Genomic DNA, 18,838 nt, shown 5'->3' with positions numbered 1-18,838 from the left:
TTCATACAAGAAAACAAATATTATAAAAGAATGGTTAGAAATGTATCATTGTTTACTCAGATTGCAAATTCCCAATATTAAGAAAGCCTGAAAGGCTTATGTCAAGTAAAAAAAATACATTTTATATATATATATAATTTTTCATGGTTAAAATTCTCCACTGACCTCTGTGAAAATTTCTTTGGCATTAAATATAGAAAAAAATTACATATGCCTTGAGTATTTAACTGGCCAATGCACAGTTATGCTTTTTCCTTTTATAATTTGTATTCATGTTTCAAATCATCTCTCTCTTTTTGTTATAGATCCCTGACCTCTAGTGTCCTTTGATGCAGGTTTTTTTTTTTTTTTTTTTTTTTTTACCATGGTCTTACCAATTCTTTGTGGTAAGATGATAATACCTCACTGATCCATGAAACAAAGGGCATGTGCAAACTGAAATTACATTAACTTTTTATTGCCTTAAAAATTATAAGCTTACTCTGCAATTTATTGTATGCTGTCATTCAGGCTTTTCTATTTTATAAGCAACACAACTGCCTCTCAAGATCATCTTTTCTAGTAGTATCTCTATGGAGTACTTTGATTCTCAAGATGTTCTAAGATACATTTTTCTAGGTTAAGCATTACCTCATTTTTCCTGGAAATATACACAATCTCACCAAACTCCACTTTGCCATTGAGGTCTCAAATAAGAAGGTGAATGCCTCCCAGATGTGATATTATCTGAGAATTAATTATTAAGGCTTTTAATCCTCTCACCAAATGGCTATAGAGTAGAGCTAAAGCCACCTTGATGTACAATAACCATGGATTTGTACCACTCAAACATATGAAATGCATTTTTGTTATTATTAAAACTATAGATTACTGGTAAGAAGGCAGTCTTTCTTATATCACTGATAGTAATTAAGCATGCTGAAAGTCTTTCCTGATTTAGCAGCTCTGTGTTTTCCACATCAACTATAGCTAATATGTCATGGATCAAAGCTAAGAATAAGACAGCTATTTGAGAGTAACCACAGCAGCCAAAATGATACAGCCTCTGTTGGAGAAATATTTGCTCCAGAGCCTGTGCCAAAGGACTGCTCCTCTTGGTGCTACCATCTGCGACTTTTCAACAGACAACATAGGTCTTTAGATTGGGAAAAAAAGGGTACATTTAAGCTGCCTTCTGGTTCATTAATTTATGCATTCAATCACTCCTTCACTATAGTGAGTACATGCTGTGGCTCAGGCTATTTCATTTCCTGGGAATGCAGTGATGGATAGCAATCACTGTGTTTTGCTAAGGACCAGCTCAGAGATTATGGAGGATACATGGAGGTAATACCAAAGGGTTATGGGAGAAAGCAATGAAAGAATCTGACTTTGATAGTAATAAGGGGAAAAAGTAGTCTTCACGTAGGAGATAGCATCTCCAAGTTGCATCTTGAAGATTAATAAAATAATATCCAGATGAGAAAGAAGATTGTGTTTCCAGCAAAAGGAGAAGCATGAGCAATGGCTAGAAGAGTTGAAATAATCTGGGATGGCTTGAGTATGATCAGGGAAATATAGGGTAATCTTTGTTTAAGATAAAAGATATTTGCACATACTTACATATGCATGTAGAAAGTAGCCCAGGATAAGGGTCAGCAAATAAGGAATCCAGCAGAATGGCTGAGGGCTCTTAGCAAATTAGAAACATGTATACTTAACATAGGCTTAAAGTTAAGAGAGTGAAAGTATATGTAATGATTTTGCCAGCTTTCACTAAGAAACATTTCCTGGGTTTCCAATGAGTAATACAAAAATGATCTTCAGTAAAATAAGATTAGTAGAAAAGTCAAAATTTACCATGGGCAGCATTAAATATCTACAATATAATGGAACACACAATGCATTTGTGGCAAACCTAATGGATAGTTTAATCCTTTTGACCATCAGTGCCTTGACTTCTAACATCAAAGAAAAGAGGCAGTGGATATTACAAAGAATACACATTAGGAAGTTGTGGAGAAGTAATGAGAAAATTAACAGTGTTACAGAGTAGAGGGCTGACACTGTCAGTGAGTACAGGGCTCACATGCAATCCAAAAGAAGAGGAGAGGCAAATGAAATTGGAACAGGGGTTATTGGGCTGTCTATACTAAAATGGAATTGAGAAGGGAAAGATGAAGGCACAGATTTACAAAATAAGAAAAAGAAAGATGAAGTCAGAGAAGAAATGGTGGAAATTCACTAATTTGAATATTTGAATAATTCAATAACTTGAATAAGTAGTTTCAAAAGATTCAAAAGGCATTGAAATTTAAGGTTTCTCAAAGGGGTTTCCCCCAAATGACTGAGGATAATGACTCAATGTAAGAGAAAATGTGATGTTTTTAAGAAACTAAATGTAATTAAAAAAAAAAAAAAAGACTAATAAACCCTTCACACTTTGTTCTTGAAATTAGATTTCAATTCTCCAGTTAAAATCGTTCTTCATATGATCTTCTATGTCTTTCACAAATACTGGCTCTTGAATTAAACAAAACAAAATAAAACAAAAAATGCAATACTAATGTATACATGCCTGTTTTGTCTCATTTCAATGCTATGTTCATACTCTGCCCCCTAGTACTCAGCCTCCAATATGCATGCGACACCAAAAGTAGACATTATTCCACTGAATAATCTTTCCTAAACCCATGCTCCTACTCCAGCTAAATTATTCTCCTTTATTCTTTGCTGCCAAATAACCCTATGTAACCATCCCGCAACCCATGTACCATGTAATGCCAAACTATGACCATCCTTCCATGCAAGGCTCTTTAACGTGGATTGGAAGTTATCTTGAAAAAAAGCAATATCTGGGGAGGAGCAAGATGGTGGAGGAGTAGGAGACCTAAATTTCACCTGGTCCCAGGAATTCAGCTAGATAGGGATCAAACCATTCTGAACACCTACAACAGGAGATCGAAGAAAAGAATAGCAGCAACTCTCTGAGCAGAAAAGTGACTACTTTCTGGAAGGACAAAATGACAGGACAGAAAAGATCACCTAAAAAAAAGAACAAGAGGCAGTACCAACTGCCAGGGACCTAATCAGTATGGACATTAGTAAGATGTCGGAACTAGAGTTCAGAATGACAATTTTAAAGATACTAGCTGGGCTTGAAAAAGCATGGAAGATATTAGAGAAACCCTTTCTGGAGAAATAAAAGAACTAAAATCTAACCAAGTCGAATTCAAAAAGGCTATTAATGAGGTGCAATCCAAAATGGAGACTCTAACTGCTAGAATAAATGAGGCAGAAGAGAGAATTAGTGATATAGAAGACCAAATGATGGAAAATAAAGAAGCTGAGAAAAAGAAAGATAAACAACTACTGGATCACGAGGGCAGAATTCGAGAGATAAGTGATACCATAAGATGAGACAACATTAGAATATTTGGGATCCCAGAAGAAGAAGAAAGAGAGAGAGGGGCAGAAGGTATATTGGAGCAAATTATAGCAGAGAACTTCCCTAATTTGGGGAAGGAAACAGGCATCAAAATCCAGGAGGCACAGAGAACCCCTCTCAAAATCAATAAAAATAGGTCAACACCCCAACATCTAATAGTAAAACTTACGAGTCTCAGAGACAAAGAGGAAATCCTGAAAGCAGCTTGGGACAAGAGGTCTGCAACCTACAATAGTAGAAACATTAGATTGGCAACAGACCTATCCACAGAGACCTGGCAAGCCAGAAAGAACTGGCATGATATATTCAGAGCACTAAATGAGAAAAATATGCAGCCAAGAATACTATAACCACTAGGCTGTCGTTGAAAATAGGAGTGATAAAGAGGTTCCAGGACCAACAAAAACTGAAGGAATTTGCAAACACAAAACCACCCATACAAGAAAACTTGAAAGGAGTCCTCTAAGCAAAGAGAGAGCCTAAAAGTAACATAGATGAGAAAGGACAGAGACAATATACAATAATAGTCACCTTACAGGCAATACAATGGCACTAAGTTCATATCTTTCAATAATTACCCTGACTGTAAATGGGCTAAATGCCCCAATCAAAAGACACAGGCTATCAGATAGGATAAAAAAACAAGACCCATCGATATGCTGTCTGCAAGAGACTCATTTCAGACCCAAAGACACCCCCAGATTGAAAGTGAGGGGGTGGAAAACAATTTACCATGCTAATGGACACCAAGAGAAAGCTGGGGTGGCAATCCTTATAGCAGACAAATTAGATTTTAAACCAAAGACTGTAATAAGAGATGAGGAAGGACACTATATCCTACTTAAAGGGTCTATCCAGCAAGATCTAATTACTGTAAATATCCATGACCCTAACATGGGAGCAGCCAATTATATAAGGCAATTAATAACAAAAGCAAAGAAACACATTGACAACAATACAATAATAGTGGGGGACTTTAACACTCCCCTCACTGAAATGGACAGAACATCTAAGCAAAAGATCAACAAGGAAATAAGGGCTTTAAATGACACACTGGACCAAATGGACTTCACAGATATATTCAGAACATTCCATCCCAAAGCAACAGAATACACATTCTTCTCTAGTGCCGATGGAACATTCTCCAGAAGAGATCACATCCTAGGTCACAAATCAGGTCTCAACCGGTATCAAAAAATTGGGATCATTCCCTGCCTATTTTCAGACCACAATGCTTTGAAACTAGAACTCAATCACAAGAGGAAAGTTGGAAAGAACTCAAATACATGGAGGCATGTATTTAGTAGGAGCATCCTACTAAAGAATGAACAGGTCAACCAGGTAATTAAAGAAGAATTTAAAAAATTCATGGAAACAAATGAAAATGAAAACACAACTGTTCAAAATCTTTGGGATGCAGCAAAGGCAGTCCTAAGAGGAAAGTATATAGAGATACAAACCTTTCTCTAGAAACAAGAAAGGTCTCAAATACACAACCTAACACTACACCTAAAGGAGCTGGAGAAAGAACAGCAAATAAAGCCTAAACCCATCAGGAGAGGAGAAATAATAAAGATAAGAGAAGAAATCAATGAAATAGAAACCAAAAGAACAGTAGAACAGATCAACGAAACTAGGAGCTGATTCTTTGAAAGGATTAATAAGATTGATAAACCCCTGGCCAGACTCATTAAAAAAAAAGAGAAATGACCCAAATAAATTAAATCATGACTGAAAGAGGAGAGGTCACAACCAATACCAAAGAAATACAATTACACAAACATATTATGAGCAACTATATGCCAGCAAATTAGATAATCTGGAAGAAATGGATGCATTCCTAGAGATGTATCAACTACCAAAACTGAACCAGGAAGAAATAGAAAACCTGAACAGACCTATAACCACTAAGGAAATTGAAGCAGTCATCAAAAATCTGCCAACAAACAAAAGCCCAGGGCCAGATGGCTTCCCAGGGAATTCTACCAAACACTTAAAGAAGAATTAATACCTATTCTTCTGAAACTGTCCCAAAAAATAGAAATGGAAGGAAAACTTCCAAACTCGTTTATGAGACCACCATTGCCTTGATGCCCAGACCAGACAAAGACCCCATCAAAAAGGAGAATTACAGACCAATATCCTTGATGAACATGGATGCAAAAATTCTCACCTAAATACTAGCCAATAGGATCCAACAGTGCATTAAAAGGATTATTCACCACGACCAAGTGGGATTTTTTTTTAAGATTTTATTTATTTATTTATTTGAGAGAGAGAGAGAGAGAGAAACAGCATGAGAGGGGAGAGGGTCAGAGGGAGAAGCAGGCTCCCTGCTGAGCCGGGAGCCTGATGTGGGACTAGATCCCAGGACTCCGGGACCATGACCTGACTGAAGGCAGTCGCTTAACCAACTGAGCCATCCAGGTGCCCACGACCAAGTGGGATTTATCCCTGGGCTGCAAGGTTGGTTCAACATCCGCAAATCAATCAATGTGATACAATACATTAATAAAAGAAAGAACAAGATCCATATGATCCTCTCAATAGATGCAGAAAAAGCATTTGACGAAGTACAGCATCGTTTCTTCATCAAAACTCTTCAGAGTATAGGGATAGAGGGTACATACCTCAATATCATAAAAGCCATCTATGAAAAACCTACAGCGAATATCATTCTCAATGGGGAAAAGCTAGGGCTTTCCCCCTAAGGTCAAGAACATGGCAGGGATGTCCACTATCACCACTGCTATTCAACATCGTATTAGAAGTCCTAGCCACAGCAATCAGACAACAAAAAGAAATCAAAGCCATCCAAATCGGCAAAGAAGAAGTCAAAATCTCACTCTTTGCAGAGGATATGATACTTTATGTGGAAAACCCAAAAGACTCCACCCCAAAACTGCTAGAACTCATACAGGAATTCAGTAAAGTGGCAGGATATAAAATCAATCCACAGAAATCAGTGGCATTCCTATACACCAACAACAAGACAGAAGAAAGAGAAATTAAGGAGTCGATCTCATTTACAATTGCACCCAAAACCATAAGATACCTAGGAATAAATCTAACCAAAGAGGCAAAGGATCTGTACTCTGAAAACTATAAAATACTCATGAAAGAAATTGAGGAAGACACAAAGAAATGGAAAGACGTTCCATGCTCATGGATTGGAAGAATAAATATTGTGAAGGTGTCAATGCTACCTAGAGCAATCTACACATTCACTGCAATCCCCATCAAAATACCATCCAGTTTTTTCAAAGAAATGGAACAAATAATCCTAAAATTTGTATGGAACCAGGAAAGACCCCAAATAGCTAGAGGAATGTTGAAAAAGAAAAGCAAAGCTGGCAGCATCACAATTCCGGACTTCAAGCTCTATTACAAAGCTGTCATCATCAAGACAGTGTAGTAGTGGCACAAAAACAGACACATAGATCAATGGAACAGAATAGAGAGCCCAGAAATGGACCCTCAACTCTATGGTCAATTCATTTTTGACAAGGCAGGAAAGAATGTCCAAAGGGAAAAACGACAGTCTCTTCAACAAATGGTGTTGGCAAAATTGGACAGCCACATGCAGAAGAATGAAACTGGACCAATTCCTTACACCACACACTAAAATAGACTCCAAATGGTTGAAAGACCTAAATGTGAGACAGGAATCCATCAAAATCCTAAAGGAGAACACAGGCAGCAACCTCTTCAACCTCAGCTGCAGCAACTTCTTCCTAGGAACATCACCAAAGGCAAGGGAAGCAAGGGCAAAAATGAACTATTGGGACTTCATCAAGATAAAAAGCTTTTGCACAGCAAAAGAAACAGTCAACAAAACCAAAAGACAACCAAAAGAATGGGAGAAGATATTTGCAAATGACATATCAGATAAAGGGCTAGTATCCAAAATCTATACAGAACTTCTTAAACTCAACACCCAAAGAATAAATGATCCAATCAAGAAATGGGCAGAAGACATGACAGACATTTTTCCAAAGAAGACATCCAAATGGGCAACAGACACATGAAAAAGTGCTCAACATCGCTCGGCATCAGGGAAATCCAAATCAAAACCTCAATGAGATACCACCTCACGCCAGTCAGAATGGCTAAAATTAACAAGTCAGGAAACCACAGATGATGGCAGGGATGTAGAGAAAGGGGAACCCTCCTACACTGTTGGTGGGAATGCAAGCTGGTGGAGCCACTCTGGAAAACAGTATGGAGGTTCCTCAAAAAGTTGAAAATAGAGCTACCATACGATCCAGCAATTGCACTACTGGGTATTTACCCCAAAGATACAAATGTAGGGATCCGAAGGGGTACGTGCACCCCAATGTTTATAGCAGCAATGTTCACAATAGCCAAACTGTGGAAAGAGCCAAGATGTCCATCGACAGATGAATGGATAAAGAAAAAGTGGTATATATATATATACTATGGAATATTATGCAGACATCAAAAAGAATGAAATCTTGCCATTAGTAATGACGTGGATGGAACTGTAGTGTGTTATGCTGAGCGAAATAAGTCTATCAGAGAAAGACATGTATCATATGATCTCACAATATGAGGAATTCTTAATCTGAGGAAACAAACTGAGGGTTGCTGGAGTTGCGGGTGTGGTGGGAGGGATGGGGTGCCTGAGTGATAGACATTGGGGAGGTTATGTGCTATGGTGAGTGCTATGAATTGTGTGAAACTGATGAATCACAGACCTGTACCTCTGAAACAAATAATACATTATATGTTAAAAAAAAAAAAAAAAAAGAAGATAGCAGGGAGGGAAAAATGAAGGGGGGGTAATTGGAGGGGGAGATGAACCATGAGAGACTATGGACTCTTGAGAAACAAACTGAGGGTTCTAGAGGGGATGTGGTGGGGCATGAGTTGGCCTGGTGATGGGTATTAATGAGGGCGTGTATTGAATGGAGCACTTGGTTTTATACACAAACAATGAATCATGGAGCACTACATCAAAAACTAATGATGTAATGTATGGTGATTAACATAACATAATAAAATTAAAAAAAAAGAAACTTTGTACTATTCTTGAGACTCTGAACAACTCAAACAGGTTCTTAGATCCGGCAGTGAATGGCAATTAACCAGGTGAGTTGATAGATGTCTTAACTCACCTTATTGTGGTAATCATTTTGCAATATGTATGTATACCAAATCTCACGTTGTACACCTTAAACTTAGATAATGTGATTTGTCAGTATCTCTCAATAAATATATCTCAATAAAATGGAAAAAACACAGAAATGCCAGAAAATAAGCAAACTGCTGTAAAACCCAACAAAAAATTGTGAGGGAATGTTGTCAGAAAACACTACTTCATGTTGCTATAAACAATATCTATACAGTCAAAATGATGTAAATATTGATTATTTAATTAGTGGTAATTATAAAACTCTATGAGGAGGCAGGATGAAAGGAAACAGGATGCTCTATATGGCTAAATCTTCATTAATCAGGGCAGGAAGTCAATATATAATGTCTAAAACTTATGAATCGAGGAATAGCAGAAGTGGCAGGCTCAGGCAGAGGTAGAAAGAGATAGCTCTTCTTTTATTATAAGCTCCATCTTTCTTTTTTCTAGTCCAATGATATATGTGTTATTTGGATACAAAATGAAAATGTATTACACTTCAATATATAGATACAACCTTCGGCACCTAGTTAAATGTTCTATGATGGAAGAAACCAGTTTCTCAGTTCTTTATTTCTCTATTGAGACAGAGAGAGAGCACTCTTGATTTGCGAATAATTAGCATATAGATAGAATTGAAGCCATGAAGCTTTTGAGCTTGTCCAAAAAGAGTCTGAGAAGACAAAGAAAGGAAGCCTGAGATAGAACCCAGACATATCCAAGAGAAAGGTATCATAAAGTTCAAGAGCAGAAAATTTGGGGATGGATCAGTAATCATCAAGGAGGTAAAATTTTTGAGTTCTTGGTATATTTCATGGAATGTCCCTTTATACATGTATTAACTCATTCATCCTCCCCTTGATATTGATGCTATAATGCATATTTTCCAAATGGAGAAAATAGGGATTTTGTATAAATTATGTAAATTTAACCCACATTCACATAGTTTATAAATGCAGGGCCTGGGATTTAAGCCTGCAATCTCTCTCCAGAGATCATGATTTTAGCAACTAAGTTATATCATGTCAAACATGCTACATTCGAGCAAGCTGGGCCCGAAGAGATCCCCTGGCTTTGTGTCTACTGCAGTTACTGCCTTGCCTTGAGGAAGTACAGCTACCCTTAAGCATGGCTTGGGCAGGGACTTATTCCACAAACAATACTCAAACAACTAAAATGCTCACATTTCTGTCTTGGGAAATGTTGAGTGAATACAGAGACCTGATATATATGACTCCTACATTCAAGGAGCTAATACATAGCTGAACTCCCCATTCATGACAGCCAAGGTCTAGAGAAGTTTTTTCAGTTAACACATCCATCTGCCCTACAAATCCTGTTACAGGCAAAGAATGTTTATTTTTGGCCCTCACAGCAACATCTTCTCCAATTAAGAAATAGGTCCTGTTTTTATTCTCTTTTTTTAAGCTCTATGTGCGTAAGGAGAGCTTGATTATGCTAATCAACATTACTCAGCTTCTAGATTAAGCAAGTGTTCTCATTTAAAATCTAGGAATGCTACAGACCATGAAATTGGGTTAATTTGGCATGCTTTTGCTGTGTGTGTTTGTATGTGTGTGTTGCACAGGTGTGTGTGGAGGGGCTAATAAGAAGCAGGAGTTCTCTAGTTAGGATAGTGCCAAAAGAAGAAAACACTTGTGCTACTTTGAAATAACTTTCCCCATCTTGATAAAAGAGTCCTTTTGTTCCTGGCTGTTCTTGCTATGGTTTCCAGAAATTGTTTCATTTTTCCTGTTCCTTTGTTTTTATTTCTGTCACATCCTTTCTTCTCTGGCTCTTTCAGGAAGCCCCGAAGTTCACAAACGGCTTAACTTACCATGGCATAAAACTGTCAGGAGTTTACCTGTTGTTGAACAAATTAAAGGCTGATGCAGAAGGAAACACCTTCACAGAGCATTTCTATTCCATTCTAGCCTGAGGGCAAACTCATCTTGCTTGCTCTTTTTATTTCATGCATATTGATTCTAGGACTGTTCTGTATAGATATCCGGAGCATCTCCTCACAGAAAAGAGTGAGGGCATATAGACGTGCAATTACACTAGTGGAGCAACACAGCGTGATGCAGTCAGTGAACAAAACATGCTCTTCATTGGAGGTTTAGGCTTTCACTAAACACAGTGCCCTAATTTGCCCTAATGCTCTGTCTTCTGAGCTTCAGTGATGAACAGACAGGGGTGGGGTATGGGGAGGGGGCGCTCCAGCTGAGCTGAATGGAAGCCGAGCCAGCTCAAAGCACTTCAGCTTTAAAGCAAACCCCTCATTAAGAAACTTGTAAAGCAACATTGGCTATGGTAAAGATGGAGGCAATGAGAAGTGAACACAGCCTTGGTAAAAATAGCATACATTTACTCTCCACACTGATATTTAATCCATTATGGAGTCATTTCTGTCCCTTTTTCTATTCAACATTCCTTTCAAAAGCCTCCGGCCACACTGATCAATGAGAGCAGCTCTGCTTATCTAAGTGGTGGGTTGCAGATCTGCAGATTGAAGTCAAGGTGGTTCTTCTGGTGGCAGCCCCGGGGAGCTCGGGGACACATTTCATAGTGTCACAAGGGACACTCAGAGACCTTTTGAGACCGGGTTCCTCCTACTATCATATTTCATTTTTATGTGAAGTGTTCACTCTCATTTAAATAAACTATAAAATGAGAGGCATCAATAAAGATAGCACCCATGTCAGGTCGGGCTTGAGTGTATAAATTTCTCCAAATATTCCTTATTAATTAAATAGCTTGGAGCCACTCCTATGGTAACAAAGCCCTCAAGTTTAATGAACCATCACAATGACAACTGGTTACGTGGTCTTAATTTTACCCTCTAGAAACATTCTCAGTGAGGAATTAGTCTCACTATATAAATATTTTCTCGATCCCAAAATTAGCCCTAAATTTCAGGTTAAATCGGCTTTTCCTCTTTATGGCAGAATTGACAAGTTTGGGTGACCTGTACTTTGTAATTTCCAAAGCAGGTGTCCTACTTTATATAAAATATAAGCTGTAGAGTCTCAGTTTGTTTCATATAGAGATTAGTTTTTTTTTTTTTTTAAGTGTTATTAAGTCATAATACAAATTCAGGACCTGGAATTGTTGATACTTTGTTTCAAGAGAAACAATGCTTCTTGAAGCTATTTACTGAAAGGTGAGAGGGTGAGGGAACAGAGAAGCTGTCTGAGTGCTGTTGGTGTGCCTGCCATAAAGGGCCCCTCACTTTGCACCTGCTCTTCTATACTGACTAGGTTTAGCTTTATTGTAGCCATTTTAACCTTGGTCTTGTATTCTCTTATATTCTTGTTTCTTCCATCAAATTGCTCTTGTCCTGAGAATTTTCCTACCTTACTTAATTCTATAGCCCTAGCGTATGGACAGTACTTGTCACACAATAGGTACTTAATTATTGCTTGTTACATGAATGCTTAATAAATATCAAACCTAAGCTGCCATCTTGCGTCCCCGTGCGTGTGCACTTAATCTCAGCTGGTCTGCCCGAGACCCCTGAGCGCTAACCCTATTCCCCTGCGTGGTCCCATTTCCGTTCCAACAAGATGAAAGAAACTATCATGAACCAGGAGAAACTCGCCAAACTGCAAGCACAAGTGTGCATTGGTGGGAAAGGAACTGCTCGCCGAAAGAAGGTGGTTCATAGAACGGCTACAGCAGATGATAAAAAACTTCAGTTCTCCTTAAAGAAGTTAGGGGTAAGCAATATCTCTGGTACTGAAGAAGTGAATATGTTCACAAACCAAGGAACCGTGATCCACTTTAACAACCCGAAGTTCAGGCGTCACTGGCCGCGAACACTTTCACCATTCAGGCCATGCTGAGACAAAACAGCGGACAGAAATGCTACCCAGTATCTTAAACCAACTCGGTGCAGGCAGTCTGACTAGTTTAAGAAGACTGGCTGAAGCTCTGCCCAAACAATCTGTGGATGGAAAAGCACCACTTGCTACCGGAGAGGATGATGATGATGAAGTTCCAGATCTTGTGGAGAATTTTGATGAAGCTTCCAAGAATGAAGCAAACTGAATTGAGTCAACTTCTGAAGAACATAAAACTTGAAGAAGTTACTGGGAGCTGCTATTTTATATTATGACTGCTTTTTAAAATTTTGTTCGTGGATCTGATAAAATCTAGATCTCTGATATTTTTAAGCCCACGCCCCTTGGACACTGCAGCTCTTTTCAGTTTTTGCTTATATACAATTCATTCTTTGCAGCTAATTAAGTTGAAGAAGCCTGGGAATAAAGTTTGAAACAAGGTTAATAAAGTTCTTTGCCTAGGAAATAAATAAATAAATAAATAAATAAATAAATAAATAAATATCAAAACTAAGTTTACAGAACCACTAAACCAGCTGTGAAAAAAATCTTAGCTAGTCTGCACTGACTAATGAGGAATGTAGTTGCTTCCCTAATAAATACATTACTCCAGTAGCAGACTCGGGACCAGAACTTGGATCACTGCAACCTGGCTGCTTCCCCATGTTGTCCATCTTCCTCCCCCAAGGCTGTCTCTCATACTTGACTTCACATTTCCTTTAGAGTCAGTTTGTGTCTGAGCTGAGCTGTGGTGTGAAGTGGATCAAACATTTGTGTGCTAATTCAGAAAGATGGGTCAGTAGTGATTTCCTGAAATGCCAGGCATTCTAGAACTGTGCCAGGGTTCAGAAAGAGAGTCCCAGTACTGGGTAGTGATGAGTACCATGTGAGGGTATGAGTGTGTTGGTGGTTGTGCTGGATGTTCAAGTGCCACACATGAAATTTAAGTAAGTCCCTGCTTGTTGAGCACCTGCTTTGTGCAAGCCATTCCAGCAGATGCTCAGGGTAAGGGTGGCATTTAAAAATTAATCAGGAGTTTACCTAGGATCAAATATTAACCAAGCAAGAAAATCATTGTGACCTCATAAAAAGTCAGGGACTCTGAAAAGAGATGTGGCACCCAAAGACCTTAGTTTGAGTTAAGAAACAGCCATCTAGCTGGTGGGCAACACTGGGCATGTCATTTAACCTCTCTGAGCCTCAGCATCTTTAACTGCAAAAGGTATTAAGGGAGAATGCTTTCAACAGTCAATAATAAAACACAAAAATCACTTAAATAATAATTTGTTGTCTCATTTAACCAGAAGTGAGAAAGTAGGTCATTCTAGAGTTGGTGAACTCAGTAGCTTGTTGACGATGTGAGGACCCTGGGTGCCCCCACCTTGCAGCTCTGCCATTCTCAGGGTGTCGGAAGTGCCTCTGCAGGAGTCACAACATGGCTTCACCAGCTCCAAAAATTCAATCCTCACACCACAGTGTCCCAGAGTAAAAAAAAATGGGGAGGAGATGGTCAGTATTCACCTGTGCATTTGCATTATCATTTCCGCAAAGTCTCCTTTTTGTCACATAGGCTGGAACTAGGTCCCAGTACCTGATACCCTAGGTCTGCCCATGGTAAAGGGGAGGGGGGTCTGGCATGACTGATTTTGATGAGCAGAATTCATCCCCTGGGGCCCAGGTCAACACTGCCACACACCTGAATGAAATCCGGACTCCGACAGTAAGGAGGAAGGAAGGAATTAGGACTCGTCAGGAAACCAAGTGGCCTGCTACAGAAACCTCACCTGCAAATCTTTTGTGAGGCTTGAAGTAATGGGAATGAAAGTGCACTTTGTAAACTATAAATCACTGTACAGCTTAAAGTTATTATTTCTGTCATAATGATATTTGCTAACAGCAAGTGTTCTCACCTGGGGCATTTTGCCTCATTTCTTCACTGTGAGGAACTTCATAATAATGGGTTATCCAGGAAAGGGAAAAATACCAACTTGTCTCCAAGTTCCTGAACTTAGGTAAATATAGCTGGTAGCTACTAAAATTAAAATATCTATGCACTTTCTCCAAGGGAATGAATGTTTCCTGTTAGTTAGAATTTGAGAGGGTAATTGAGATGAGGCCTGAGGACCAATGAGGCAGAGAGCTCCAAGTGGACAGACGCCATCTGGGGTAGCTGCCTCACTCCCCCCAAATTGCTTTTCACTGGAAGCATCCCCAGATACACATGTCTATACCATGTGGTCCTACCCTACTGGTCAGAAGGGATTGGTCCAGAGGAGGACCCCAGACTGACGCTGGATCAGTCATATTCTCTCTGCGATGAAGTTTGGAATAGAAACACAAACCTGGAGCTGCCAAGTGGAATACCCTGAAGACAGGGCTCTGGTGGGAAGGCCCCCAACCTCCAGCTCCTGAAGTGCTTAGCACTACCATAGGCCACTAGATGCCATAGGTTACTATAGTACCTTACCTAGGAGGATATCAATTTCAAAGCAAACAAGACATTTTCCCTTCCTTCTTGATGCCTCCCCTTGATCTTTTCCATCACTGACCACTAACCTGCTAGTATGGACAGCTATTCTTTTCCTACCTTCTGAATTTCAAAATTTTATGTCCTCAAGAAGGAAGAGAAATTTTTCTTCTTCTAATGAGTCATGCCTATTATTATATAAACCTGATCTTATTCATGCCAACTTAAAATAATACCCCATCAATACCCCATCCTTTACCTATACCACCTTCTAGAAACTGCCCCATTTCTTTATTCCTATTCACAGCAGAACCCTCAAAAGATCGCCTCTACTTGCTGCTTCACTTCCCCATCTCCTATTCCCTCATGAACCCACTCCAATAGGCTTCTGTTCTTATCACGATGCCTAAGGTGGGCTTGTCAAGGTCATTAGCAACTACAGCTCCATTAGACCTAATGTCAGTCTTCAGATCTCTGTAGGGAAGCCAAGCAGCGGCATATGGCACTTGAAAGAGTATCTCCACTGTAATGTATGGGGATTAACATAACAATAAAAAAATTAAAAAAAAAAAAAGAGTAACTGCAAAAAAAAAAAAAAAAAGAAAGAGTATCTCCACTGAGTTCCAGCATGCCATTTATAACATTCTCTTTTGACTTTACTGCCCCATTCTTTTCTGTCTCTTTTACTGTTCCTGTTCTCTTTTCCTACTTCCCATTTTGAAGTGGCTCATGGCTTAGCCCTTGGACCTCTTCCTCCTAGGCCCCACCACCCAGGTGGTCTCACCCAGTCATGGCTCAGCCCTTGGACCTCTTCTCTTCTCTTTCCACACCCACTCCCCAGGTAAAGTCTATACTGGTATCTCCCAAATGTTCACGTATACAGTTGTCAATCCACATCTCCAGGTGAATGTCCTATTAGCATCTCAGATCTAACAGGTTCTCTGGCAAACTCTTGATAACTCTTCCACACAATTGCTCCTCTTATAGTCTTCCCTGTCTCCACAAGTGGCAAGTTGACTCTGCCAGTTTTCAGACAAAAAACCTTGATATATCTTTGTCATATCTACATCCACTCCATCTAAAACCAAATTATGTTGGCTTTACGTTCACAAATGCCCAGAATCTGACAATTTCTTATCATCTTTACCACTAACACTTGACTCTAGGCCATTAACATTTCTTACATAAATTATTGCAATAGATTCTTCACTGGTCTCTTTTTTTCTACCGTAGGCCTCTTCCAATCAACCATAAGCCCCAAAACATTCCTTAAAGTTTGTCAGATTATGTTACTCTTTGCTTAAAACACCCAAATTTCTTCCCAGCTCACTCAAAGTAAAAGACAAAATTCTTACACGACCTACAAGGCACTACTTGATCTGGCCCCCTCTTCTACTTCTCTGTCCTTATCTACTACCATGTCCCTACTACCCATTCATTCTTCTCTGGCTTCTTTGCCTTTACTCAAATATACCACAAATTCTCCTGCCCCAGGGCCTTTGCACTGTTTTTTTTTTTCTTCTATCTGGAACATTTTGCCTGTTGTTGGAATAATCCACTCCATCACTTCCTTCTGATATCACTCAAATATCCACTATCCTATAGGCATTCTCTGTCAACCATTGAAAATCTCATATACCATTAACTGTTAGTATTTAATATTACAGGGCTGCCCCTAAAGTTTGTGGGGCCCTGGACAATCTAACTTTGTTAGTGTCCCTGTCCACATAAACAATTTGACTCACCCAAAATTGGCATGTCACAGCCATTTTAACAGCCCAACCCATGCAACCCCTTGAAAGATACACTGCCATGACAGTGGTACCCTCCTAGAATCAGAATCTGGCTATAAGGCCCTACGATGACCCTATACATGTAAGTCACAGAACTTCTCAGGGAATTTGGCCCATCCTATGCAAGAGATAGGTACTCAGAGAGTGCCCCAGAGTGGGGAGATGGGGTCAAAGTCTCTTTTCAAATTTGAAACATCCTAAGTAGATGGCACTGCCAGGTCCAGCTTGACCCAGACACCACAGGGACTTGCAGAATTTTAAGAAACCCACTCAAGAATGCAGAGCTCCCTAAGATGCCAAACCCAAGTCAGGCATTCCACTTGCCCACTTCTAAAGGCAATTTTCTCTCTATATATTTTTTCTCTCTGTCTCTGTCTCTCTCTCATACACTTACACACACACGCACACACACGCATGCACACACACACACAATACATATACTCAGTGTCCCAAAGATTTACTATCAACTTCTAAAACACTATACATTTATTCACGTAATTATTTATTTTGGATCCAACCATACCATAATGATTTTGGGCAAGGGTCTTTTCTGTTTTACTCACTGATGTAATCCCAATGCACAATAGCACCGGACTTATGGTAACTGTTCAATAAATAGTTGTTGAATGTGCAAATTAATGATTGAATGCTGTCTCCAAAATATGTCTCTCTAAGGATATATGTCTCCAGTATGGAAAAGGATTTTACTGTATTTGTCTTGCTTTTTTTGTTTACAAACACTACCACATCTCAGATCACTTACAAATGATCCCTTTTCAGTTTGAATTTTACTGTTGACATTAGAGGGATATATTTTTAGATATGGGAGCAGTGGCTTTGGGCTCACACAGAGTATTTTGTTGTAGTGACTGGGACATGTCATTAGAGGTACAGAAAGAGACAAGACATCATGCAGGAAAATGGGAGCACATTTCAGAATGACTTACGCATTTGATTTGCAGATTTTGGAGAAGGGACCTTCAGGGGTAGCTCTGGTCACTGAATGAAACAAGGCTTGTGAGATATAATAAGCATGCTGAATTGAGTTTTCAAAGCTAGTAATAAAAAGGCAGTATTTTCTTGTGTAGATTGTTTTTATTGATCTGGGGTCTGATATTACATTGACATTTCTATTTGAGGGGCAGGTTATTGCACACTGTTTGAGGACTTTCCACTTCCCAGTGTGCTTATTCTTCTTTCCCCAAAGGGGCTGACTGTCCCAGGAACAGATGAAACATTGGGACAACAAGTGGCCTACCCCCCTCCATCATACCCCACAGCTGGGCAAGGTCCACCCCAGCTTTTCCTGCCATTCTCTCCCTTCAGTCCTGGCTTCCCTGCCCTCTCTAGGGTGGCAAGGCATGGTGGGTACCGCCCTGCAGCCGACCTGCTCCTTCTCTCCCTGCAGAAGGTCACTGTCTGCCTGAGCACCTGCCATGTCCCAGCTAATTGTGGCTGAGCCCTTAGGTAGCACCTGTCACATTTCCTTGCTTTCTGTCATTATTATTATAATTTAAAACAAACAAACAAATAAAACAGGAAATATATAAATACATGAACATCAAAATTGTGTTTGACACTCTTTTTCTCAGAATTCAAGGAAATATCATAATGCTGAGACTTTGAGATATACCAACCATTTACTAGAACAGTATTTTCAAAGTGTGCTCCATGATAAAATAACTCTTCAGAATATTAATAGGTATTACATAAATACAGAATCAAATACTAGTAGATGTTATACAAAGAGTGGGTCAGGGAAGAGGAAAACCCTAGCATGAAGAATATTTCTTTAGCATAGGGCCTATGCAGTTCTTGCAACACTCTTTGGTCAGTGCTGTTGAAGAGAAGGATAGCTTGGATAAATTCTGCATCAATTAGCATAGCATCTAATTTAATAGCAACCCAGAACCGTATACATACTTCCTTTGTCTCAACTGACATTAAAGACTCTTTTAGTTAGAAATGTATATTTAAACACACAAGGAAACAAAGAGAAGGACCAAAAATGGTTTGAAAGGTGAATTAAATTTTTTTTTTAATTTAGAATACCTCCCTTTCCAAGTGTCAGAATCTCAAAGGAAAAAGGTTAATTGATGTTGCAACCCCATTTCATGATTCTTGTTTTCCTTTGTTGGAGATACCAGCAAACAC

The 18,838-nt window shown here is 39.2% G+C and overlaps 1 protein-coding gene across 1 annotated transcript; it reads left to right on the top strand.

The window, feature by feature from the left end:
• Positions 1-12,148: 12,148 nt before the first annotated feature.
• Positions 12,149-12,765, top strand: LOC118536277 (transcription factor BTF3). The gene is given in 3 exon segments (XM_036092993.2): positions 12,149-12,377; positions 12,380-12,412; positions 12,415-12,765. Coding segments are annotated over 3 exon segments (480 nt in total). The 3' UTR covers positions 12,633-12,765.
• Positions 12,766-18,838: the final 6,073 nt, after the last annotated feature.

This window comes from Halichoerus grypus, chromosome 10, assembly GCF_964656455.1.
Source record: "Halichoerus grypus chromosome 10, mHalGry1.hap1.1, whole genome shotgun sequence".
In the NCBI taxonomy this organism is placed as follows: Eukaryota; Metazoa; Chordata; class Mammalia; order Carnivora; family Phocidae; genus Halichoerus; species Halichoerus grypus.
This window is presented reverse-complemented; position numbering and strand designations above follow the sequence as displayed.